Source organism: Pseudophryne corroboree, chromosome 10 (genome assembly GCF_028390025.1).
Source record: "Pseudophryne corroboree isolate aPseCor3 chromosome 10, aPseCor3.hap2, whole genome shotgun sequence".
NCBI classification, from domain to species: Eukaryota; Metazoa; Chordata; class Amphibia; order Anura; family Myobatrachidae; genus Pseudophryne; species Pseudophryne corroboree.
This window is the reverse complement of record NC_086453.1, coordinates 147,011,822-147,038,143: the sequence shown is the minus strand read 5'-3', so window position 1 is coordinate 147,038,143 and position 26,322 is coordinate 147,011,822. Positions and strand designations below refer to the sequence as shown.

The 26,322-nt window shown below is 46.9% G+C and overlaps 1 protein-coding gene across 1 annotated transcript in view; it reads left to right on the top strand.

Moving 5' to 3' along the window:
• LOC134965099 (rho GTPase-activating protein gacU-like) overlaps positions 1–21,529 on the top strand; it is a 116,132-nt gene extending 94,603 nt beyond the window's left edge. The window contains exons 2-4 of the mRNA XM_063941649.1: positions 19,504–19,572; positions 19,648–19,860; positions 20,761–21,529. Coding sequence (XP_063797719.1) covers positions 19,797–19,860; positions 20,761–21,479 — 783 coding nt within the window. The 5' untranslated portion in view covers positions 19,504–19,572; positions 19,648–19,796 and the 3' untranslated portion in view covers positions 21,480–21,529. The remainder of the gene's footprint in view (positions 1–19,503; positions 19,573–19,647; positions 19,861–20,760) is intronic.
• The last annotated feature ends 4,793 nt before the right edge of the window (positions 21,530–26,322 follow it).

Here is a 26,322-nt window from a genome sequence, read left to right as displayed (position 1 = left end):
ATCATCAATATCATTTTAAATTAAGTTGACTGCAGCCTTACATATTACATTTATTTAGACATGATTAGGGTAAACCAGAACAGCCTTGTGAAGCCAAGTACATATGAAATACGGGATGCGATCAGGATGCCAGCACTCGGTATGCTGGCGCTCTAAATACCAGTGCTGGAATCCTGATAGATGTCCAAAATCCTGGTGATAGAACTCCAACAACACTTGGAATACCGACACCAGAATCCTGATCGTCAGCATCTTAAACGTAAGTATACCTGGATTTTAGCCATGGGAGCTGGGGAAGGGAGATAGGTCTAGACTGCGGGATGAGGGTTAGAGTTAGACTGCGGGGAAGGGATGATTAGGTTGTAAATGCTGATTTGCATACAGGACTAAAAGCAACACTTTAAAAAGACATTTCATACACTTTAAATGGAGCCGCTGCGGCCGCAATACTTAATCCTCAACCTACGTACTTATTACACCATTGGCGTACAGAGTCCCGTACCGTGTACGGACTTTGCGTACAAACACCGCGCTGGCTGTACAAAGTACACTCAGTGCGTACACACCCAAAGATACACCGTGAATGCATGGGATAGTAATACACTTTAAACCTTAGCAGGGAAAGGAGAACACGACACCAGATTGTATTTAAAATGCCGGGTTCCGACACCACAACATATTATCACTGAAAGGGGGTTACAATAACAAAGCAATACAATACAAAGAATAATGGCTACAGTCAATGGTACATACTTGTTTGGTTTTCGCCGCGCTACCCAGTCTGGTCCTCGGTCATCTAGATAGATAACTTTTAGAGTCTTGTGTGACCAGGCCTGCAGCTGGCTCCTTTTATACAATCTTCCAAAACTTAACACAATGGATACTGTAATTTCTTTGTGCATTGGACACAAGGATGGTGATTTACTGTACAGGAGAGGTCATAGGTTGGTTTGAACAGGTGGCGATGTCTGTTCTAGATGCACTTGTGGGTGGTCTCCTCTGGATTCCCGCCACATACCTAATGTACAGTAAATACAGTTTATATCTATATTCTGCTCCTGCACATAACTATTCGCAGGAACGTGCGATCTTCTGCAAACCAACACCGGAATATTACCCTTAAAATACCCTACAGCTGGATACCAAACACCACCTTATAACCTTGTTCTGTCCCCTCCTATCCTGTAAAGGTGAATCCCTTTGTTCTGATACCATTTAAACTGTTGTAACTTGCTGATGTGGTGCAGGGAGACTGTGTGTCCATTGCACTATTTGGATTTATTATGTAATGTGTTTTGATAGCTTTTCCATGCGTCCACAAACTCTACCGTAAATACTCATACTACACGCTAATGCGCAGGACCGCGGGAGCGACCATACGGAAACTGCGAATATGCACACGCACGGCAGAACAGGTACACGCACGGAGGCCATCTGTGTGTAGTTTGTACGTGATGTGTGTACTGCAATATTTTTCGACTTTGACAGGTTTAGGCCACGGAGATGGGGGGTTAAGTTTAGACACCACTGGGGAAGGTTAGGCTGCGGGGGGTGAGAGGGGTAAGGGAAAGGGTAAACATACTTACCTAACCCCTGTCCAGATCCTGTGCATTGGGATGCCATTTGACTGCCAGTATCCCATACACCAACATTTTGTATGTATTCCGTGAAATGCACATGCTGCAAAGCTGCCCTGCTGTTAGTTCACATTTACTGCATGCATTTTAACAACTGCAGAGATGCAGCATGCATGTGATCTAATTTCAATGAAACCATTTTTCTCCCAGCACACTACATGATAATAGAAATTCAGAGATCTTAGTTGCATATATTTGCAAAGATATGATTAAGCAACCATGCCGCGTCAAGGCATCTCTGTTCTGGCGGTCCCTAATGCTACATTATAATAGCACCACTCAATATAGTTGCTTATTATTATGCTACATGATAATAGCACATACAAAATGATATCTAAATTGAGAACCAAATGGCACTACAAAGACCAGCTTACCCCCAAATGTTAGTCCCATCCATGCCTCTTAGAACAGCAATAAAAATGGGAGCAGCTAATCAATTTAGTAATACTTCTCAGGTGCATGAAATGGAGCAGTTATTCTAAACAAGAAAAAAAGACTTCATTGTGTATCTTATGTTGGCATGATTTACATGCCCCTCTTTTGAAATACAATGACATGTCAATGCTTACACTACAGCCTACAGGTGTCACTGTGGGATACATTCGGGATGCAGTCTAAATCCCAGCGCCAGAATCCTGGCATGCTGCCAGAATACCAGCACCAGGACTCCAACATGACTGGAAATCCCAACGCTGGAATCCCAACCGCCGGCATCCCGATCGTAAGTATGACATTTAGGGTTATGCTGCGGGAGGGTGGGGGGCTGTTAGATTTAGGCACCACCTGGAAGGGTTAGGCTGCGGGGAGGAGGCAGAGCCGGCCATAGGCATAGGCAAACTAGGCAATTGCCTAGGGCATTTGATATGCCCAGGGGCATCAGCAGCTTCTGCTGATTAAAATGATATGCGGCATGCCTATATTCTGTGTGTAGCATTTCATATGCAGATACAGCCACAGTCTCACACAGTATATAGGCAGGCTGCATATCATTTTAAACAGCAGAAGCAGCTTGTGCATCCTAGCCACATAGCAATGCAAATAAGATGCATTTTCATAAAAAAGGTGCCGACGTTAACATTGAGGCAAGAATTATGAGGACACATCTGTATCCAATCAGAGGCAGAGGTCACAGTGTTAGCGGCAGTGTGCATGTGAGTTGGTTGGTTGTGCAGTAGTGTTCGGAATATGTGTAAGGAGCATTATGTGTGTAATGTAAAAATGCATTAATAACGTGCAACATATGTATAAGGGCACTATGTGTGTCATTATGTGTATAGGGGCACTAATAATGTGCAGCAAATGTGTAAGGGGCACAATTTGTGTCATTATGTGTATAAGGGCATTAATAATGTACGGCATATGTGTAAGGGACATTATGTGTAAAAGGGCATTAATAAAGGTCATCATAATGTGTAAGGCGCATTATGTTTATAAGGACATTAATAATGTGTCTCATATGTGTAAGGGGCATTACGGTGTGGAATTATGTGTATAAATGCATTACTAATGTGTGGCATTATGTGTATAAGGTGCTCTACTATGTGGCATTGCGTATAGAAAGAGCACTACTGTGTCGTCTAATGTGAATAAAGAGCAATAGGGTGTGGTGTAATATGAATAAGGAGCAATTCAGTGTGATGTAATGTGAATAAGGGGCTCTACTATGAGGAGTAACGTTTATAAGGTAAAGTGATACTACTGTGGGATGTAATGTGAATTATTGACACTATTGACACTATCGCATGATCAAATGTGAATAAAGTTGCAGTACTGTGTGGCGTAATTTGAATTGAGGTTACTATTGTGGCCATGCCCCTTGCCAGGAAAAACACACCCCTTTTTGGGCTGTGTGCCAAATGTGCGAACTGTTCCTATTTAAAATATAGGGGGTACAAACACCAAAATTAGGACTGCTATGGGTGAGGGGTGATGGTGCTGGGAAAGAGGTGCAAGGTCAGAGGCAGAACCAGCGGTGGTGCTAGGGGGCACCAGCCAAAATCTTGCCTAGGGCATCATATTGGTTAGGGCCGGCTCTGGGAGGAGGGGTGAGGTTTAGGCACCACCGGGGAGGGTTAGCGTTTGTGGCTGTGGGGTGAGGGTTAGGTTAAGGCTGCGGGAAGGGGGTTTAGGTTTAGACACCACTGGGGAGAGTTCGGGTTAGGCTGGGGGTGCGTATGCTGGGAGGGTTAGGGGGTTGGTGGGAAAGGTAAGTATACTTACCGAACCCCTATCTTATGACCGCTGGCATAACAAACACCGGTAAAACATATTACACCAGTCACTGTTCCTCATGTTCACTGACATAGGCTATGGCTGCTTGGGCAACATTAAGTTATGAAGTTAATCCAATTACATTTAATTGTTTATAAAAAAAGCAGTGTTATTAAATATTATTTTATGATATTAATTGCATTAGATTAATTACCCCCCAAAAATCTTCCTGTATTCTTTATTTCAAATTCCTCTCTGGAATCGGCTAATGTCTCTTGGGATGAATAACTGCCTATCACATACTGTATAGAGCAAGATTCAATTAGCCGTGATATTAGGTTGTGCAACTATTTATCATGAGTACAACCTGAACCAGTGACTTTTTTTTATTCAGTAAAAAATTTGCATTCAATTAATGCCATTTTCAGTGGGAGATACATATCACAGCTTTAAGTTTGACCATCCAGAGTATGTGATACCTATAAAAGAAAAAAGTCCTCCCCTAACATTCCCATTAGATGGCCTCTTTGCGTTCACCTCAGGACACCTCCCAGTCACCACCCAAGAACGCCCATGATTTTGCATCGCCAGTTCTAATGCCACCTAGTCTGTACTCAACAGCGGTGTCAGTATACTGTCAGGGTAAGGCACGTGCCGTAGAGGTATACCTGCCTACTTTTGAAAATTTGTTTCAGGGAGATTCCAGTTTGCAGTATAATGCAGCCTGCGGAGCATGACTAGCACCATTGAGGGGGCGTGTCATGCTTCCCCCAAAAGGGTGTGTCTAGCTCCACTTATCGGTGTATCTATTTACACTCAGAGGTGTGTCCTGCAGGGGCAGGTGAACAGTAAAGTACTAAGTGTAGCATACTGTACTACAGTACTAGTGTACTGTGGGGTGATTCAGACCTGATCGCTGCTAAGCGTTTTCGCACAGTCGGCAATCGGGTCTGAACTGCGCATGCGTATGCACTGCAATGTGCAGGCGCGATGGTCCGCAGCGACGGGGAGCACTGGGCAGCGATGGGATGGTGCGAAAAATCCCATTGCACCAGAGAACGCAAGGAGATTGACAGGAAGAGGGTATTTTTGTGGGTGGCAACTGACTGGTTTTGAGGAGTGTTTGGAAAAACACAGGAGGGACCAGGCGTTTGGAGAGAGGATTCCTGACGTCAGCTTCGGCCCCGATCATTGCATCGGCTGAGTAAGTCCTGGGCTGTGCACTGACTGCACAAACTTCTGTTTATGCAGCTCTCCTGTACATGTGATCGCCCCCCTGCACAGCGATTTCCCCCTACCCTGTAGGTGGCGACTTACTGATCGCAGGGATGCAAAAAGCACACCCTAGCAATCAGGTCTGAATTAGCCTCTGTGTTCCATAAATAACAATTTAACAGTGGCATGTAGAAATGTTGCAAAAAAAGCTAACATACTCCTTTTTTTGCAACATTGTTGCATGCCACTGTTAAATTATTATAATGTACTACCATTTTTGTTCATGCGCGAGGAGAGGATGATTACCAGCAGTAAGGTAGTAATTCAGGAAACGTCCAGGAGTTAATAGCAAGGTCAAGAGGGTCTAGAGTTATGGAAGGAGAATACAGTCAGGGGGAAATCCAGAGGAGTTTGGGATAGAGTGGTTATGCCTGGGCTGCGCAGAGACTGCACACACTGAATTTTAGCAGCTAGGCGTACACATAGCACCGCACACTTGCACAGCGAATATACACTCCTCCTGCAGGCGGCGAATATCTGAACGCAGGTCAGCAAAAATCGCAGGTCAGCAAAAATCTCAGAACAGCGGCCCTCATTCCGAGTTGTTCGCTCGCTAGCTGCTTTTAGCAGCATTGCACACGCTAAGCCGCCGCCCTCTGGGAGTGTATCTTAGCATAGCAGAATTGCGAACGAAAGATTAGCAGATTTGCGAATAGAAAATTCTTAGCAGTTTCTGAGTAGCTCCAGACTTACTCAGCCATTGCGACCAGTTCAGTCAGTTTCGTTCCTGGTTTGACGTCACAAACACACCCAGCGTTCGCCCAGACACTCCCCCGTTTCTTCAGACACTCCCGCGTTTTTCCCAGAAACGCACACGCCCAGAAAACGGCCAGTTTCCGCCCAGAAACACACACTTCCTGTCAATCACAGTACGATCACCAGAACGATGAAAATTCCTCGTTATGCCGTGAGTAAAATACCTAACTTTTGTGTAAAATAACTAAGCGCATGCGCTCTGCGAACCTTGCGCATGCGCATTAAGCGACTAATCGCAATATAGCGAAAATCGGCAACGAGCGAACAACTCGGAATGACCACCAGCAATCAGATCTCAATGACCCCCGAAGACATAAGAAAGTTGATAATGACTAACACATAAGAACATCAATAATGAAAAACATATAATAATACAGCAATTATGAATGAGACACAAGATAAAATAAAAAATAATTTTGATAAAGAACACAATATCGAATTGCGGGCACCAATATTCTAAAAACACAAGCACAATCAATACATACTCTAAAACCACACAGGCAGTGGCGGACTGGGGGGGAAGGAGGGTCAGGGTGACATGGGCCCCCGGTACACACCACTACCTAGTTTATCAGGCTGCCTCCTCCACAGAGCCCTGGTGGTACAGTAGTTGATGTGGGATGCAGTCAGGATCCTGCCTGTCGGGATACCACCAGAAGCCCGACACTATTCGGAATGCCAACACCGGCATCCCGAACAGGTAGTCATCCCAGCGTCGGAATCCTGACAGCCGGGATGCAGAATGTCCTCACACCACGCCGCTGAGGAGGTAAGCCGCGGGAAGGGAGGGTTGGGTTTAAGCTGCAGGCGGAGGGATAGGGTTAGACAGCACCCCGGAAGGGTTAGGGTGCAGGGAGGGGGGTTAGGGTTAGGCACCCCCCTCTGAGGGCTAGGGTTAGGCTGCGGCCTGGGAGGGTTAGGTTTAGGCAGCGGGACTGGGAGGTTAGGTTTAGGCACTGATGGGGGCAGGTTAGGGTTCGGTGCTAAGGGGGAGGTTAGGGTTAGGCAGCAGGTAGCGAAGGTTAGGGTTAGGAGGGCTTCTTCACAATCGGGATCCCAATGTCTGTATTTCGAACGTTGGGATCCCGCCTGCCGGCTTTCCGTACTGATTCCGTTGATGTGGCTGTGATCCGGCTGTCATTGTGGCTGCACACAGGGCCTAAGTCAGAGATGCACATATACTCTCAGTTCCTGTTCTCCCAGTTTGTCTTCTACTTCTCTCTGCTTCTCTTACTCTTCTCCGCTTCTTTTCTACTACTCCCTGATTCTCGTATTATTCTGTCAGTTTCTCTTCTACTATTATTATTATTATCGATTATTTACATGGCGCCACAAAGGTTCCGCAGTGACTAACAAAGAACTTAAATAAATGAGCCAAACAGGAAAACAGTGACTTACAGTACAAGATAATGTAAAACAAGTACATGGTATATATACATTTCTGCATCAGGGGACATGACAGTAAAATAATCCTCTTGTTGGCAGTAACTGAGGGTTAGGTGCCGGTGTAGGGAGTAGAAAATAGTCTAAGAGAGGGAAAAGCACATGAGGGGAGAGGCCCCTGCTCGTGAGCGCTTACATTGTAATGGGGAGGGGCAGACAGACAGGGGTGACACAGATGGGATAGCAGTGAACATGGAACAGAGGGTTAGAATGAGATGGGTGGTTTTGATGATGAAAAATTAAGGCTTGAGAGTCCATTTAAGTTTTGTAGAGAGGTGGAGAGTCTCCTATGGAGAGGTAGAGAATTCCAGAAGTAGGTCGCACCACAGCCAAAATCTTGTAGGCAGGAATGGGAGGAAGTAATTAGTTGGCAGGAGAGACAGCATGTATTTGTGGAGTGAAGAGGGTGGGTGGGAGTGTAAAGGGAGATATGGTCAAATATGTAAATGGGTGTGGAATGTGTGAGGGCTTTGTAAGTGCATGTGAGAAGCATGAATTGGATTCAGAAGGGGAAGAGGAGCCAGGGTAAGAGATGGGAGATGGACATAGTATGTTTGGAGAGGAAGATGAGATGTGCAGCAGCATTGAGGATAGATTGGAATGGAGAGAGGCATTTGTCAGGGAGGACAGATAGGAGGAGATTATAGTAGTCCAACTTGGAGATGACCAGTGAGTGTATGAGGGTCTTAGTAGTATCTAATGTAAGGAAGGGTCTGATCTTGGAAATATTTTAGAGATGGAAGGACTGCGTGAGGTACTGAATGTATGGTTTGAATGAGAGGGAGGAATCAAGGATAACTCCCAGACAGCGTACTTGGAGGCTAGAGAGACAGTTGTGCCATCAATAGATAATGAAAATAAGATTTTACTCACCGGTAAATCTATTTCTCGTAGTCCGTAGTGGATGCTGGGGACTCCGTAAGGACCATGGGGAATAGACGGGCTCCGCAGGAGACAGGGCACTCTAAGAAAGAATTAGGACTACTGGTGTGCACTGGCTCCTCCCTCTATGCCCCTCCTCCAGACCTCAGTTAAGGAAACTGTGCCCGGAAGAGCTGACATTACAAGGAAAGGATTTTGGAATCCAGGGTAAGATACATACCAGCCACACCAATCACACCGTATAACTTGTGATAACATACCCAGTCAACAGTATGAACAACAACAGAGCATCAGACAAACCTGATGCAACCATAACATAACCCTTATTTAAGCAATAACTATATACAAGTATTGCAGAAGAAGTCCGCACTTGGGACGGGCGCACAGCATCCACTACGGACTACGAGAAATAGATTTACCGGTGAGTAAAATCTTATTTTCTCTAACGTCCTAGTGGATGCTGGGGACTCCGTAAGGACCATGGGGATTATACCAAAGCTCCCAAACGGGCGGGAGAGTGCGGATGACTCTGCAGCACCGAATGAGCAAACACAAGGTCCTCCTCAGCCAGGATATCAAACTTGTAGAACTTTGCAAAGGTGTTTTAACCCGACCAAGTAGCTGCTCGGCAAAGCTGTAATGCCGAGACCCCTCGGGCAGCCGCCCAAGAAGAGCCCACCTTCCTTGTGGAATGGGCTTTTACTGATTTTGGAGGCGGCAAGCCGCGCAGAATGAGCCTGCTGAATCTTGTTACAGATCCAGCGAGCAATAGTTTGCTTTGAAGCAGGAGCACCCAGCTTGTTGGATGCATACAGGATAAACAGCGAGTCAGTTTTCCTGACTCCAGCCGTTCTGGCTACATAAATCTTCAAAGCCCTGACTACATCTAGTAACTTGGAACCCTCCAAGTCACGAGTAGCCGCAGGCACCACAATAGGTTGGTTCAAATGAAAAGATGACACCACCTTTGGCAGAAATTGCGGACGAGTCCGTAATTCTGCCCTGTTCAAATGGAAAACCAGATAGGGGCTTTTACATGACAAAGCCGCCACTTCTGACACACGCCTAGCCGAAGCTAAGGCCAATAGCATGACCACTTTCCACGTGAGATATTTTAACTCCACGGTCTTAAGTGGCTCAAACCAGTGAGATTTCAGGAAACTCAACACCACGTTAAGATCCCAAGGTGCCACTGGTGGCACAAAAGGGGGCTGAATATGCAGCACTCCCTTTACAAACGTCTGAACTTCGGCCCTCATTCCGAGTTGATCGGTCGCAAGGCGAATTTAGCAGAGTTACACACGCTAAGCCGCCGCCTACTGGGAGTGAATCTTAGCTTCTTAAAATTGCGACCGATGTATTCGCAATATTGCGATTACTAACTACTTAGCAGTTTCAGAGTAGCTCCAGACTTACTCTGCCTGTGCGATCATTTCAGTGCTTGTCGTTCCTGGTTGACGTCACAAACACACCCAGCGTTCGCCCAGGCACTCCCACCGTTTCTCCGGCCACTCCTGCGTTTTTTCCGGAAACGGTAGCGTTTTCAGCCACACGCCCCTGAAACGCCGTGTTTCCGCCCAGTAACACCCATTTCCTGTCAATCACATTACGATCGCCGGAGCGAAGAAAAAGCCGTGAGTAAAAATACTATCTTCATAGTAAAGTTACTTGGCGCAGTCGCAGTGCGAACATTGCGCATGCGTACTAAGCGGATTTTCACTGCGATGCGATGAAAAATACCGAGCGAACAACTCGGAATGAGGGCCTTCAGGTAGAGAAGCTAGTGTTTTATGAAAGAAAATGGATAGGGCCGAAATCTGGACCTTAATGGACCCCAATTTTAGGCCCAAAGTCACTCCCGACTGTAGGAAGTGAAGGAAACGGCCCAGCTGGAATTCCTCTGTAGAGGCATTCCTGGCCTCACACCCAGCAACATATTTTCGCCGTATACGGTGATAATGTTTAGCCGTCACGTCCTTCCTAGCCTTTATCAGCGTAGGAATAACCTCATCCGGAATCCCTTTTTTCTACTAGGGTCCGGCGTTCAACCGCCATGCCGTCAAACGCTGCAACAGATCCTGCCCTAGAGGCAAATGCCATGGGTCCTTTGTGAGCATTTCTTGCAGCTCTGGATACCAAGTCCTTCTTGGCCAATCCGGAACAATGAGTATTGTTCTCACTCCTCTTTTCCTTATGATTCTCAGCACCTTGGGTAAGAGAGGAAGAGGAGGAAACACATAAACCGACTGGAACATCCACGGTGTCACCAGTGCGTCTACAGCTATCGCCTGAGAGTCTCTTGACCTGGCGCAATACCTCTGTAGCTTTTTGTTGAGGCGGGATGCCATCATGTCCACCTGTGGCAGTTCCCACCGACCTACAATCTGCGCGAAGACTTCTTGATGAAGTCCCCCCTCTCCCGGGTGGAGGTCGTGCCTGCTGAGGAAGTCTGCTTCCCAGTTGTCCACTCCCGGAATGAACACTGCTGACAGTGCTCGTATGTGATTCTCCGCCCACCAGAAGAATTCTGGTGGCTTCCGCCATCGCCACCCTGCTCCTTGTGCCGCCTTGGCGGTTTACATGAGCCACTGCGGTGATGTTGTCTGATCGGATCAGCACCGATTGGTTGCGAAGCAGGGTCTCCGCTTGACTTAGGGCGTTGTATATTAGAAGGTCCTCTCATGGAACCTGCCGAAATGAATTGCCTCGTATGATGCCACCATCCTTCCCAGGACTCGAGTGCAGTGATGCACTGACACCTGTTTTGGTTTTAATAGATCCCTGACCAGTGTCACGAGCTCCTGAGCTCTCTCTATCGGGAGATAAACCCCTTTCTGGTCTGTGTCTAGGATCATGCCTAGGAGAGGCAGATGAGCTGTAGGAACCAACTGCGACTTTGGAATATATAAAATCCAGCCGTGTTGCCGTTACACTTCCAGAGAAAGTGATACGCTGTTCAGCCACTGCTCTCTTGATCTCGGTTTTATGAGATCGTCCAAGTATGTGATAATAGTGACACCTTGCTTCCGCAGGAGCACCATCATTTCCGCCATTACCTTGGTGAATATTCTCGGGGCCGTGTAAAGACCAAACGGCAACGTCTGAAATTGGTAATGACAATCCCGTACCGCAATTCTGAGGTATGCCTGATGGGGTGGATAAATGGGGACATGAAGGTATGCCTCCTTTATGTCCCGAGTCACGATAAAATCTCCCTCTTTCAGGCTAGTAACGACCGCTCTTAGCGATTCCATCTTGAACTTGAACCTTTTCAGGTATATGTTCAGGGATTTTAAATTCAATATGGGTCTGACCGAACCGTCTGGTTTCGGGACTACCACATGGTCGAATAATAACCCCCTCCTTGTCGAAGGAGGGGAACCTTGACCACCACCTGTTGAAGATACAATTTGTGAATTGCAGTTAACCCTGTTTCCCTCTCATGGGGGGAAGCCGGCAGGGCCGTCAGTGAGGAGGCATCTTCTCAAAGTCCAGCTTGTATCCCTGAGACACAATATCTATTGCCCAGGGATCTAACAGGGAGTGAACCCACTTGTTGCAGAACTTACGAAAGCGTGCCCCCACCGGGCCTAGCTCCGTCTATGGAGCCCCAGCGACATGCAGTGGATTTTCATAGAGGCCGGGGAGGACTTCTGTTCCTGGGAACTAGCTGTGTTGTGCAGCTTCTTTCCTCTGGCAAGAAAGGACGCACCTCGGACTTTCTTGTTTCTTTGTTCGAAAAGCTGCATTTGATAATGACGTGCTTTCCTAGGCTGTGCAGGAATATAAGGCAAAATATCCGAATTACCAGCTATAGCCGTGGAGACCAGGTCCGAGAACCCTTCTCCACACAGTCCTCAGCCTTCCATATGCCACTTAAGTTGGCATCATCTGTCCATTGCATATTCTACAGGACACGTCAAGCAGAAATCGACATAGCTTTGCTCTAGGACCCAGTATACTCATGTCTCTTCGGGCATGTTTGATTATATATATCTCTTAAGACAGCATCTTTAATATATATACATATCTCTCTATATACATATATATATATAAGGTACCTGTCCACGCCGCCCCAGCGCTATAAACCCATGCCGACACAATCGCCGGTCTAAGTAGTGTACCAGAATGTGCACGCTATCTGAAGGATCCCTGAGAATAGCTAGGGCTACCTTCTGGGCAAACGTGACACCCTAGGGGAAGATTCCCATCACATCCTGGGCCTAGTGGGGAAAGGATACTGCCTGAGAATTCTTTGTGGGAAGCTGCAGTCTCTTGTCTGGAGATTCCCGCTCTTTTTCCTCATGAGAGGAGGGAAATTTACCTCAGCTTTCTTCTCCTTAAACATGTGTACCCTTGTGTCAGGGACAAATGAGTCATCAGTGATATGCAAATCATCTTTTATTACAATAATCATATATTGAATACTTTTCTGCCATTTTGGCTGTAACTTTGCATTATCATAGTCGACACTGGAGTCAAACTCTGTGTCGATATCAGTGTTTATTATTTTGGATAGTGAGCATTGTGAGACTCTGAAGGTCTCTGCGCCATAGGGACAGACATGGGTAGATTTCCTGTCTGTTCTCTAATCTTTTGTGCAATAAATTCACCTTAGCACTTACACATATCCAAAAAGGTGTCGGCGTTGTCGACGGAGACACCCTCTCACACACATATTTGCTCTATCTCCTCCTTTTACCTCAGACATGTCGACACACACGTACCGACCCACCACACACACAGGGGATGCTCTATTTGAAGACAGTTCCCCCACAAGGCCCTTTGGAGAGACAGAGAGAGAGTATGCCAGCACACACCCCAGCGCTATATGACCCAGGAATCACACAGTAACTTAGTGTTAACCCAGTAGCTGCTGTATATATTGTTTTTATGCCAAATTTATGTGCCCCCCCCTCTCTTTTTCACCCTCTTCTATCGTGCTTCTGCAGAGGAGAGCCTGGGGAGCTTCCTCTCAGCGGAGCTGTGGAGAGAAAATGGCGCTGGTGAGTGCTGAGGAAGAAGCCCCGCCCCCTCAGCGGCGGGCTTCTGTCCCGCGATTTTGTGTAAAAATAATGACGGGGGCTCATGCATATTACAGTGCCCAGCTGTATATATGCCCTATTTTGCCAGGAGGTACTCAATTGCTGCCCAGGGCGCCCCCCCCCCCTGCACCCTGCACCCTACAGTGACCGGAGTGTGTGGGTTAGTGTGGGAGCAATGGCGCACAGCTGCAGTGCTGTGCGCTACCTCATATGAAGACAGGAGTCTTCTGCCGCCGATTTTGACGTCTTCTTGCTTCACCCGCCGGCTTCTGTCTTCTGGCTCTGCGAGGGGGACGACGGCGCGGCTCCGGGAACGGACGACCAAGGTTAAGTTCCTGTGTTCGATCCCTCTGGAGCTAATGGTGTCCAGTAACCTAAGAAGCGCAACCTAGCCGCAGTTAGTAGGTTTGCTTCTCTCCCCTCAGTCCCACGTAGCAGAGAATCTGTTGCCAGCAGAAGCTCTCTGAAAATAAAAAACCTAACTAAAATACTTTCTTATTAGCAAGCTCAGGAGAGCTCACTAAAATGCACCCAGCTCCGTCTGGGCACAGATTCTAACTGAGGTCTGGAGGAGGGGCATAGAGGGAGGAGCCAGTGCACACCAGTAGTCCTAATTCTTTCTTAGAGTGCCCTGTCTCCTGCGGATCCCATCTATACCCCATGGTCCTTACGGAGTCCCCAGCATCCACTAGAGCGTTAGAGAAATTGTGGTTATGTGGGAGGGTAGGGAGATGATCAGTTCTGTCTTGAACATGTTAAGTTAAGATAGAACTTGGACATCCAAGAAGAGATAGCAGAGAGACAGTTGGAGATACAAGTAAGGAGAGAGGTGAAGAGGTCAGGGAAGGACAGGTAGATTTGAGAATCATCAGCATAGAGATGATATTGGAAATTGAAAGAGAGAATAAGCTCACCAAAGACGATGAGAGAGAAAATGAGAGGTCCAAGAACAGAACCTTGGGGGACATCTACTGTTAGGGGAAGTGTGGGAGAGGTGGAGTCATGAGAGGTGACAGAGAATGAGCAGTCAGAGAGGTAGGAGGTCAGCCAGGAGAGGGCAGTATCATGCAGACCAGTGAAACAAAGAATTTGCAGGAGGAGAGGATGGTCTACAGTGTCAAAAGTAGCAGAGAGGTCAAGGAGAATAAGCAGAGAGCAGTGACCCTTGGATTCGGCAGCATAGAGGTTATTGCAGACTTTGCATGAGGGCAGTTTCAGTGGAGTGAAGAGGACAGAAGCCAGGCTGAAATGGTTCAAGCAGGCAGAAGGAAGAAAAAAGAGGCAGTTAGGCAGTTGTAGACAATACGCTCAAGGAGTTGTGGAAGCAAAAGGGAGGAGAGCATTGGGTCGATAGATGGAGAGAGTATTAGGATTAAAGGGTAGGATTTTTAAGAATAGGAAGATAAAGGCATGCTTGAACCCAGAGGGAACAGTGTCTGTAAAGAGGGAAAGATTGAGGAGGTGGGCAAGATGGGAACAGGCAAAAGGAGAGAGGTAGTGGGGGAATCAGGAGGGGATAGGGTCTGGTGGGGAGGTGGAGGGGGGACAACCGAATGAGAGACATTACTTAATCTCCAGATACATGGAAAAAAGAAGCCAGTGTTGGTAAAATGGATGGGGAGGGGTGGTCAGGAAAAGGAGAGGGCATGTTTAGGGTCTGTTGGAAAGTGATGTCCTTGCGTATGGAATAAATTTTGAACGTAAAGTACATTGTAAAATCAAGGGCAGTGTGTGAACAAGGAAGTCAAGGTGGGGGTGGGTAGAGGAGAGAGTTGACAGTTTCAAAGAAACGCCTTGGGTTTGAAGACTGGGAGGAGATGAGGTTCTTGAAGTGTGACTGTTTAGAGAGAGAATGGGCAGCACTGTAGTATGGGAGCATACATATGAAATGAAGAAAATCTGCTCGGCAGTATGTGACATTTTTTTCAGATATCTGGGGAATAGTGGTTGCTGGAGCAACAGAGTCAAGAGCATATGTAAGGGAGGCATTTTATAGGGAGGTGGCTTATTCAGAATAGGAGACAGCAAGAATAGGAGAGAGAAGTGAGTTAAGCCGGGAGGGGATACGGTCAGGATCCCGGCATTAGGGATCCTGGCAGTCAGAATCCTGACGCTGGAATCCCGACACTCGCATCCCGAATAGTGTCACCTATCCCAACCACCGGGATCCTGAATGAGCATGGGGAAGTTGTTAGGTTTAGACTGCAGGGGGAGGGTTAGGCTGCAGACCGGGGGGTTAGGTTTAGGCTGTGTGGAGGGGGGTAAGGCTTAGGCACCCCCAAGAAGGGTTAGGCTGCAGCGAGTGGGGGTTAGGGTTAGGCTGTGGGGGTGGGAGGGTTAGGTTTAGGTTGCTAGAAGGGAGGGTAAGGGTTAGGGGGCCAGTTGGGAAAGGTGAGTATACTTACCTTCCCCTGTTGGGATTGTGACCAACGGCATCCCAAACGCCGGCATTTCAATCCCAACCCACCGGGAAGATAATGAAATGGTGTCAATGGCCTCAATGTTACGCCTAATGATGGGTGCCATAGGAGGTAGAAATGGAGACGTTAAAAGAGAGGGATAAGTTAAAAGAGAGCAGGTGATGGTGAGAGAGGGGGAAGGGGAATTGAAGAAGTCAGAAATATCACAACAGTGAGTGATCAGAAGACCAGATCAAGTGAGTACCCACTCACATGGGTAGGAGAGGAGGTCCACTGGGAGAGACCAAGCGATGATATGAGGTTAAGGAGTTTAGAGACAGAGGATTTTGTGGTGATATCAATTAGAGTGTTGAAATCACCTAAAATAATGTAGGAAATGTCTGAAAAGAGGAAGTGAGTGAGCCAGGAAGCAAAGTGAATGAGGAATTTGTTAGGAATGCCAGGGAGATGGTAAATAACAGCTACTCTAAAATTAAAGGGTGGAAGAGGTCTATAGCATAGACCTCAAATGTAGAGACTGAAAGGGTTGAGTTGACCACCACCACAATGTTGACCTCCCAGTTGGGAAGGGGGTGAATGTGAGGCCTTCAGTGGAGAGAGCAGTGGGAGAAGTGGTGTCAGATGGGGAAATCCAGGTTTCTGTAATGGCTTGGAGAGTCAGGGAGTTGGAGATTAAAAGGTCATGGGTAGGGACCAATTTGTTCCAGATAAATCTGGCATTCCAGAGGGCACACGATAGAGGGAGAGAGTTTTTGGGAAAGATGTGAATGAGATTATCAGAATTGCTGTGGTGAGAGAGAGGGAGAGAGTTTGTGGGAGAGATGTGAATGAGATTATCATGGTTGCTGCAGTAAGGGGGAGAGTTTGTGAGAGATATGTGAATGAGATTATCAGGGTTGCTATAGCATTGAGGTGAGATTAATTTGGAGGGCAGGTATTATGGGAGAGTAGCGAGGTTGCGGGTGCCTGAACAAGGAAGAGAAATTCCAGGTGATCTCTCTTCTACTTTTCCCTGCTTTTCTTACTATTTTCTTTGCTTCTCTTAACCAGATTATCTTCTAACTTTCTATGCTTCTCTCTTTCTTTTCTAATCTTCTCTTATTCTTGTATCATTTTCTCTACTTCTCTTAGTCTTCGCTCTGCTTTCTTATTGTTCTATCAGTTTCTCTTTCTGATCTAATTCTTTCAGCTTCTCTTCTTCCTGTTCTCTTCTCTGTACTGACAGTGATGTAACATCATGCCATCATGTCCACTATGCTTATGTAAACTGGGAGCTTCTTTAGTGAGACAGGAACAATTGACATCAGAGCAAATAAGTGTTGGGCTCAGGTGGACACAATGTATTACTGGTGCAAATAGCGGGCTGCCACAGAAGCGTGGCCAAACCGGACAGATTTTAGCCCTGATTTCCGACAATGTCAATCCGACTTTAAAGAAAGTCGGATTGACATTGTCGGGAACGGGCCAAACCCGGCATTGAATACTGACCTGTCTGATCCTTTTCCATTGGAAAGGATCCGACAGGTATTGAATATACCCCATAGTGGGATAGGGACTTAGCTCCAAGAAACCTGCTTGCTTCACCTGCTTTGCCGCAGTTCCAGCATCCTGCACCGCTGACCACATCCGGGGGTATATTTATTAAAATTCGTATTAGTCCCGATTTGGAGGGAGATTCATCACGAATGACATCGAATGTGTGTATTTGCAACTTTTTGAAAATTTTACGCCTCATTTACTAAGCTGTCGTATTTGTATTTTTCGTGTTTTACGATGTCGATGTCATTCATGGTTTTGTAAGGTAGAATGCGGCCGATTTAGTGGGTTTGCGGCCGTGTTATGTGTTTTTTTTACGAATGCGTCACATTTTGGCTACGGCAGTGTTTGTCCGTTCACGAACGCGTTTTTTTCCTTAGTTTCGTTTTTGTCACTCGTCCGTGATTGGTTTGATTCGTGATGGAGAAGTGTCTGTGCACATTACTATAAAAACGCCCCAAACCGTCCGAACCTCGTGGGTTTAGCTAGTGGAGAGGTGAGAGGAAGGTGTGTTAGGAGTTGGTGAGTAGTTTGGAGTTTTTGGCGGTTTTGAGGAGGTTCTTTGTGATTGTTGAGTGCTGTACTGTGTATGTAAGTAGTCTTGTCATACTTGTTGTCTAGCTATTTAAAAGTCTGTCTAGTTTTTTGTCATTGTTTTTTATTTCACGTCTATTGTCATTGTTTGTGAGTGAGTGAGCGAGTGAGTGAGTGAGTGAGTGTGTGTGTGTGTGTGTGTGTGTGTGTGTGTGTGTGTGTGTGTGTGTGTGTTTGGTGTGTGGTGTGTAGTGGTAGTGGAGGAGTGTGTTTACTGTTTTTTTTTTCTCAGTGTTATTTGTTGTTTGTCCTGATTATGTCCCAGTTAGAGGTGAGTGAGAGGGAGGAGGTTAGTGAGAGGGAGGAGGTTAGTGAGGTGGAGGAGGTGAGTGAGGTGGAGGAGGTGAGTGAGAGGGAGGAGGTTAGTGAGGTGGAGGAGGTTAGTGAGGAGGAGGGGGAGGTTGTTGCTGCGGCCTCCAGTGATAGTGATGGTGTTGTGGCTCCGCAGCCACGCACCACTACAAAGACTGGCCGCAATGTAAAATTCAGCTACGCTGAAAATATGGCTTTGGTGCGGGAGCTGATGAGGCATCATCGGCAGTTGTTTGGCCATGATGCTGCAAAGGTGTCGTCACGCAGGAAGAGTGTTCCGTGGGGGAAGGTAGTTGCAGCTGTGAATAGTGAGGGTGTGGTGAGGCGGACCGAGGACACGTGTCGTAAGCGTTTCTACGACATAAAGCGCCGTGTCAAGGCGAAGATGGCCAAGGAGGCTAAATCAGCCCGCCAAACCGGGGATGGACACCCCTTCCGTGCATCTTACCGTGATTGGGAGGAGCCTGTGTGTGCACTCATTCCGCCAGAAGTGGTTGGGGCCACTTATGTCCGGGATTCGGATCGGCCAAGGCCGGATGGTGAGTTGTTGTTTTTTTTTATTTAAAAACAACATCTGTGCTTTGTCCTTAGTTGACTGAAATGTCTTGTAGCTAATTGTGGTTGTCAGTTTGTTCATTATTCTAATGTGTTGGTGATGTAGTGCAGGCCTGGCCAACCTGTGGCTCTCCAGCTGTTGTTAAACTACAAGTCTCATCATGCCTTGCCACAGTTTTGATATTAGGCAATGCTAAAACTGTGGCAGGGCATGCTGGGATGTGTAGTTTCACTACATCTGGAAAGCCACAGGTTGGCCAGGCCTGATGTAGTGTTATTCTCAATTATGTATTTTTTAAACCTTTGTATAGTTGTTTTTTTGTGGTTGCCTTGTCCTTTTTCTGGTGTTTTATGCCAAAAGTAAATGTTTGTAGGTATATTTTAAAGAAGTGTATTTTTAAATTATTAAAAATTCATTTCATAGCATTTATGTTTATTGTGTGTTGTTCTGGGTTGTCCTTTGTGTGCTTCATGTGTTTTTTTCTGGCATATTTGGTTGTGATGTTTCCAAGTTTTCGCAGATATTTGTGGCTTGTGTTTTATTGTTAGCATCAAAATTCGGGTGCTTAGCGTGCAATATTGTGGTTGTGTCAAGCTACGACATTTTGGTTTTAAGTAGTTTTTTTTTTACAGTTATTTGCGTTAGTTTATGGATTAGATTGCAAATTATACTCAAATTTAAATGATTCACACCCAATGAAGTCAGGCAGAAAAGCATAAGCATTGTTTAGTTTACTTCTCAGCAGGTACCACATATGTTTACATCACAATAAGGAATTTGCATAAACATATCCACAAAATAGTATGTTCATAAGGACATTCTTCATATTTTTACAGTACGCCAGAGAAGCAGCACAGCCAGGCCTCATCCCACACTGCCAAGAGATGCAGATGGTGCCAATGCAGGTAAGATTTTACTGTAAACACATAATCTGCAAACACATAGAAACACAAAATGTTAATGTTTATCTTATCACATAGGCTCTTCTTCGGCAAATCCCTCTCCACTAAGGCGCCCATCACAGGGCTCGGTTACTGTGGCTACGAGGCCACCCAAGAGACGGCGTCTTGAGGCAGAAGCTCCAGCACCAGCATCACCACCCCAACGGCGCATCTCTGCAGTGTCGGCCATGCCACCACTAGCTCTATTGGCCAGCCCACAAAGTGAGGAGCCACAATCCCCTCAGTTGTCTGGTGAGTAAACATAACAATTACGTGGAAATAAGTTAACAAACAGTGGGGTAGATTTATTAACCTGGAGAAGGCATAAGGAAGTGAAAAAACACTGATATGTGCAAGGTGAAAAAGGCAGCAGTACAAAAGAAACTCAAATGTTAATTTACATATTTGATCTGTTTGCCTTGTGCCTTTATCACCTTGCACATATCACTGGTTTTTCAAAACCTTATGCCTTCTCCAGGTTTATACATCTGCACCACTGTTAGTGCAGAGCAAAAAATGTAACACAAATGACCAGTCATCCTTGCAATAATCAACAACAACCACATGGTGTTAAGGTATTTTTAGATGGTTAATTGTCAGATGTGATGTTGGCCACATCAACACATTTGTTTGACATAATTTTTTCCTAAAATAACCAACATAAATGTTAAATCTCATCCAATTGTTTGCCATGGCCAACATCACCAGTTCTAAACATAGGGCACCTTAATACTTTTTCACCCATTGTTAATGTGTACATTTTAAACCACTATATTTGTTAACGTTTTGGGCAGACCACTGACTGGCTTGAACAATGTATGAGTGTATTGGTCAACACATTTATTGTATTGTGTGTGTTGTTCCAAAGGAAGCTTCATACCCAATATGTAAATGTTTTTTAATTATATTTTTGCGTTATTCGTGGTCGCACATTAATTATGGCTCATAGTACAATAATTAGCTCAAACTTTACCAAAATGAGTAGTGAACTAAGCCACATATTTGTACAAAAAGGGCAACTACATAGTTTAGGCCACAATCTAATTCTCAATTCAAACATGAATATTATGTAGTAATGCATGTTGACGAAAACCTAAAGTAAGACCAATGCAAAATAATCTCTAAATAGTGTCTATCTTCAACCCCATACAGAACCAGTCATCATGACCGTGGATGACCAGCAGGAAACTGACCAGCAGGACACCTACACTCTAGACCTGCAAGCCATAGATACGACCCAGCCAACCACGCCGCAGGACATACCTCAACCACCCCAAACATCCCACAGCCCCCAATTGATCACAACACCACCCCAGACACAAATGGAGACTGAGTTTTGGAACAGTTGGGCCACACAACAGGCGCAAAACTATGCGTGCCTGAAGACCCACAGCCAATACCTGGCAAGTCTGCCCCATCATCTGCCTAGACTGAGTCGCAACTCAGGCAGACTTATCGTTCAGGTGGGCAGAATTGCCAACTCAATGGAGCAGATGAGGGCAGACAACTACCAAATGCAATCCAATTTCCAACGCATTATGGATGAACAACAGCGGCAGCAACAAGCACTAATTCAGCTCATCCAAAACAACCAAATTATCAACGACAACCTGTCCCGAATAATAGCAAGCAACACTGTATCTCATACGCAACTGACTGCAAGCCTCAATATACTCAGTCAAAGCTTTAATGTGTTAGCATCACACCAAGTCAGCTCTAGCTCGGGGACAACTACATCAAACCAGACCCCAGTTCAATCCCCAGTTAGACGCTCAAGTAGAACCAGGACCAACGAGCCAGGCCAATCCTCGGCACCCAGCACAAAAAATAATAATAATAATCTGTCCCGCAGCGAATATTTTGTGAATTAGAATATTATGTTGATTTCCTACCCAAAAAATGCCTGTGTTGAAGGTAATAAATTGCTCACATGGAATATGTGTCTTGTTTCATTAGCTACAGAAACCACCTGCACATTAGTGTATAGGCCAAGATGTCTATTGGTCAAAATATATTGGCTGCCCCTAGGTGGCCATAGCTCAATGTGTGTGTAATCTATGGCACCCAGCACATTGTGCATGGCCAAAAGCTCAGAGAAAGATACCCTGAATGCATGCCACTGCGACTCCTGGGTAGGGAAGCAGAGAGAGGCATCTATGTGGCCATCCAAGACATACAAAACATGAGTGGACCTTCACAAATTTAAGGTGAGTGTCATGACCTGTAATCAATACAATACTGTGTTCTATTACATTACAGAAGCACCACTTAGACATAGACGTGTATATATATTTTAACACACCTGAATTAAACATATAGAAATGGTGGCCTGTGAGATACTAATGACATCGACAGTCACAGGCTGCAAGCTGCCAGTAGGCATAAAGTGCAACACAGCCAGGAGTTTGTGCAGGCCTGAGACAGAGCGAGAGAGTGCTGTCTCAGGGTATAGGTTAAGTTTAACAAGGGCAAACAGACAGAAAATGTAATTTACATTTATTCGGACTATCTGTATAAATTGGTCAACAGGCAATTTGTTAACGTTTATTTGCACACTAAAAAAACAAGCCATGTCCAGCCTACGCGGAACCTGTACAACCTGCTGACCATGTACATTTTCCTGGCCTGGGTTTATTGTAGCCTCATGGAGCAGTGTCAGGTATCCCCCAGCAAACAAGAAAGCAGTACTACACACAGTAGCAGCCATTTCAGAGTGAGAGAGGAGAAAAATGTGTTTGGGACCCTTTTAAAGGACCAAAAAGTCAGGTGTGAGTAATGTTGAATTGGCAACACATGTAAACACGCTTCTCAAAAGCAGGTCTACTTTTTTTTAGGCTTTTTGTACGATTAGTATTTTTACACGGCCGCACATGCATTTTCACGGAAGAGATTTCAAATACGAATGCTTAGTAAATGACCGAGTTCTATACCTAAACAGCCGCGTTTGACCGATGGTGTATTCATTCGTATTTTTTCCCTTTGACTTCCAAAAAAATACGAATGCCCTCAACACTGCCGTGATTTGAGTTTAGTAAATTCCCGAGATGACACTTTGAAGAAAAAACACCATCTCGGTCAAAATCGGGACCTTAGTAAATATACCCCCCTGTGTTCAGTCACTGGCTGGTGAGCTTAACCAAACCCGCTCTGCTACAAGCTCAGCTTCATGCCTTAATCAGTGTAACCACAGTGAGTACCGCTATATTTATGAGATGTAGTTACAATGGCGCCAGACGGGATCCCGGTGGCCGAAATACCGACACCGGAATTCCTATCCGTGGCATAATTCCGGCATCAAAATACTGATGGAGATCGAAATCCTGGCGTCAAAATACAGACAGTCGGAATCCTGAATGTTCTTCCAGTGGGACGCGCTTGCGTCATGCCGTGGAGGGGTGGGAGGTTAGGCTTAGGCATTAGATGGAGGGTTAGGGTGTAGTGACTGGAAGGAAGCGGGTGGTTTGGTACCGGGAAGGGGAAGCACTTACAAGGGGAGGTTAGGGTTAGGCACCAAACGGGGAGGGTTAGGTTAGGGCAGCAGAGAAGAGAGGGTATGGTTAGGCACTACAGAGGAAGGTTAGGGTTAGGCACCCACAAGGTATGATTAAGGTTAGGGTAGGGGACAGGGGAGGTATAGGGTACTTTTTGGGGGGCTATCGGTATTCTGATGGCCGGGATGCCGCTGCTGGTATTCTGACCGCCGGCATCCCGTTCTTCGGTATATCAAACCGAATCCGAGCTGACAACACTTTATAAACCACACTACTGGTTAACACACTGGACTGCTGTTTGGGTCAGAAATATTTCACTGGTGTGTACACTACTCTGTCTAACGTATGTACACACCAGTGGCGTGCGGTGAGGTCAGTGGCTGGTGAGGCACTACAGCCATAATGTACGCCGCATCCTGCCGATGACCCCTACCACCTCCGAGCCAATGCCCGCTGCCACCGCCAATGGCTTACAAACTCGCCCACCATCAACTGACCCAGCCCTCCGACACTAATTTGCATCTCAGTCCGATGCCGCCAATGCCCGCTGCCTGCCTGCTCATCATACTTATTGTATATTGTACATTTTTATAGAAAAAAAATAAAAATAGTGTTTGGGACTGGGAAGGGAGTGGGAGGAGGGCATGAATGCAATTTTTTTGTCCAGGGCTTCCATTAACTTAATGGAGAAGGGTCTGAATGGGTTAAAAAATGTTAAAAAAAAGATGCGTGAGGTCCCCCCTCCTAAGTATAACCAGCCTCGGGCTCTTTGAGCCGGTCCTGGTTGTTTAAATACTGGGGGAAAAATTGAACAGGGGTTCCCCGTATTTAGACAACCAGCACCGGGCTCTTAGTCCGGTCCTGGTTCCAAAAATACGGGGAACAAAAGATGTAGGGGTCCCCCGTATTTTTAAAACCAGCACCGGGCTCCACTAGCCAGGGACATAATGCCATAGCCGGGGGACACATTTATGTAGGTCCCTGCGGCCGTGGCATTACCCCCCCCCAACTAGTCACCCCTGGCCGGGGTTCCCTGGAGGAGTGGGGACCCCTTAAATCAAGGGGTCACCCCCCCTCCAGGCACCCGAGGGCCTGGGGTGAAGCCCGAGGCTGTCCCCAGCACCCCTGGGCGGTGGGTGCCGGGCTGATAGTCATGTGTGTAAAAAAAAGAATATTGTTTTTTGTTGTGGAACTACAAGGCCCAGCAAGCCTCCCCCGCTTGCTGGTACTTGGAGAACCTCAAGTACCAGCATGCGGGGAAATAACGGGCCCGCTGGTACCTGTAGTTCTACAAAAAAAATACCCAAATAAAAACACAACTCACACACCGTGAAAGTAAAAATTTATTAAAACACACTTACACACTCACACATACTTACCTACATCCCACGCCGGTCACGTCCACTTGTCCAGTAGAATCCAATAGGGTAGGGGTACCTGTAAAAATGAACATTATACTTACAAACTGAGAGAGAGAGAGAGAGAGAGAGAGAGAGAGAGAGAGAGAGAGAGTGAGGGCGGGATGTACTAAGCAGTAATATAGCGGTAAAACCTGTTACCAGCCCGATGTCTTTTCCCCGTATGTTCTATTAATCCTCAGCCTACTGCGCTGTCAGTTGCTTCTGCATCTCCTGTTACACGTGACTTCTTCGGCACGGTACCTGCTGTCATAGGTAGCCTATTGTTCCACCACGGGCACCGTATGTACGAACGTACAGGACCTGTTACCTCCAGGCATATGTGCCATCGTTTAATGATCGGAGGTGATGGGTCCCGTACGTTCGTATATACGGTGCCCGCGGTGGACCAATAGGCTACCTATGAGAGCAGGTATCGTGCAGAAGTCACGTGTAACAGGTGCAAGTGACAGCGTGGCAGGCTGGGGGTTAATTAAATACGGGGAAAAGATATTGAGCTGGTAGGACACACACACCCCCCTACCTGCTGCTGGGGAGACCCGCACGAGACCGACACACACACACACACACACACACACACACACACACACACCCCTACCTGCTGCTGCACACACACACACACACGCACACCACTACCTGCTGCTGCACACCCCCCCCCTCCCGTCTACCTGCTGCTGCTGCTGGACACCCCCCACCCCCCCCCCCCACACACACACACACACACACACACACACCTGCTGCTGCTGGACACACACACACACACACACACACACACACACTACCTCTGCTGCTGCTGCTGGACGACCCCCCACCCCCACCTACCGGCTGCTGCTGGACACACACACACACACACACACACAACACACACAAACACTACCTCTGCTGCTGCTGCCCCCCCCCCCCCCCCCCCCCCCCCACACACACACACACACACACACACACACACACACCTGCTGCTGCTGGACACACACACACACACACACACACACACACTATCTCTGCTGCTGGACGACCCCCCCTACCTGCTGCTGCTGCTGCTGGACACACACACACACAACACACACAAACAGTACCTCTGCTGCTGCTGGGGAGAGCCGCTCAGGTCAGCGGGAGGGTGGAGGAGGGGGAGAGCCGCACATCACGGCGCTTTGGTCAGCAGGAAGACGGAGGAGGTCGGGGGAGAGCCGCACTCCCGCCTACCTCCAGCGACACTCACCGCCGGGACCCGCCGCCTCCAGCGCCGCATGTGTGGGATTGGACAGCAGATCATGCACTGGATCCGCTGTCCAATCACAGGTGCCTCGCTGACATGGGGGTGGTGTCCCTGTCAGCAAGGCACTTGTAGAAGTGCCGCTTTCCCTATCTTTTTGAATGGGCTTTTACAGCCCAAGCTTGGTCCCGCCCCCCAGCTCAGTCCCGTTTCCATTATGTTTGGGAGGCACTGCTATCAGTGCCTCCCAAACACATTTAAACCAGGAAAATTATTAGAATTACATAAAGAATATACTTATGACACAGAATATGTGTCATAAGTATCTTCTTTATATTATTTTAATAATTAATCACAGGGGAGGCACTGCCTCCCCTGACTGCACGTCCCTGGTACACACATATTTCCAACAGTAGGCATGTGTCTAGAGGCGCCACCTGCTGGGGGTGGTACAACAGGTCACTCACCCCTTCCCCATCAGAGCATCGGGTCCTTATTTTAGGTAGCGCCAGAAAGGTGGAGTTCACCAGCAGTGATTTGCGTGAAGGAGAGGTTGGGGCTAGCAGCCAAACCCAGACATCATGAAGGGGCAGAG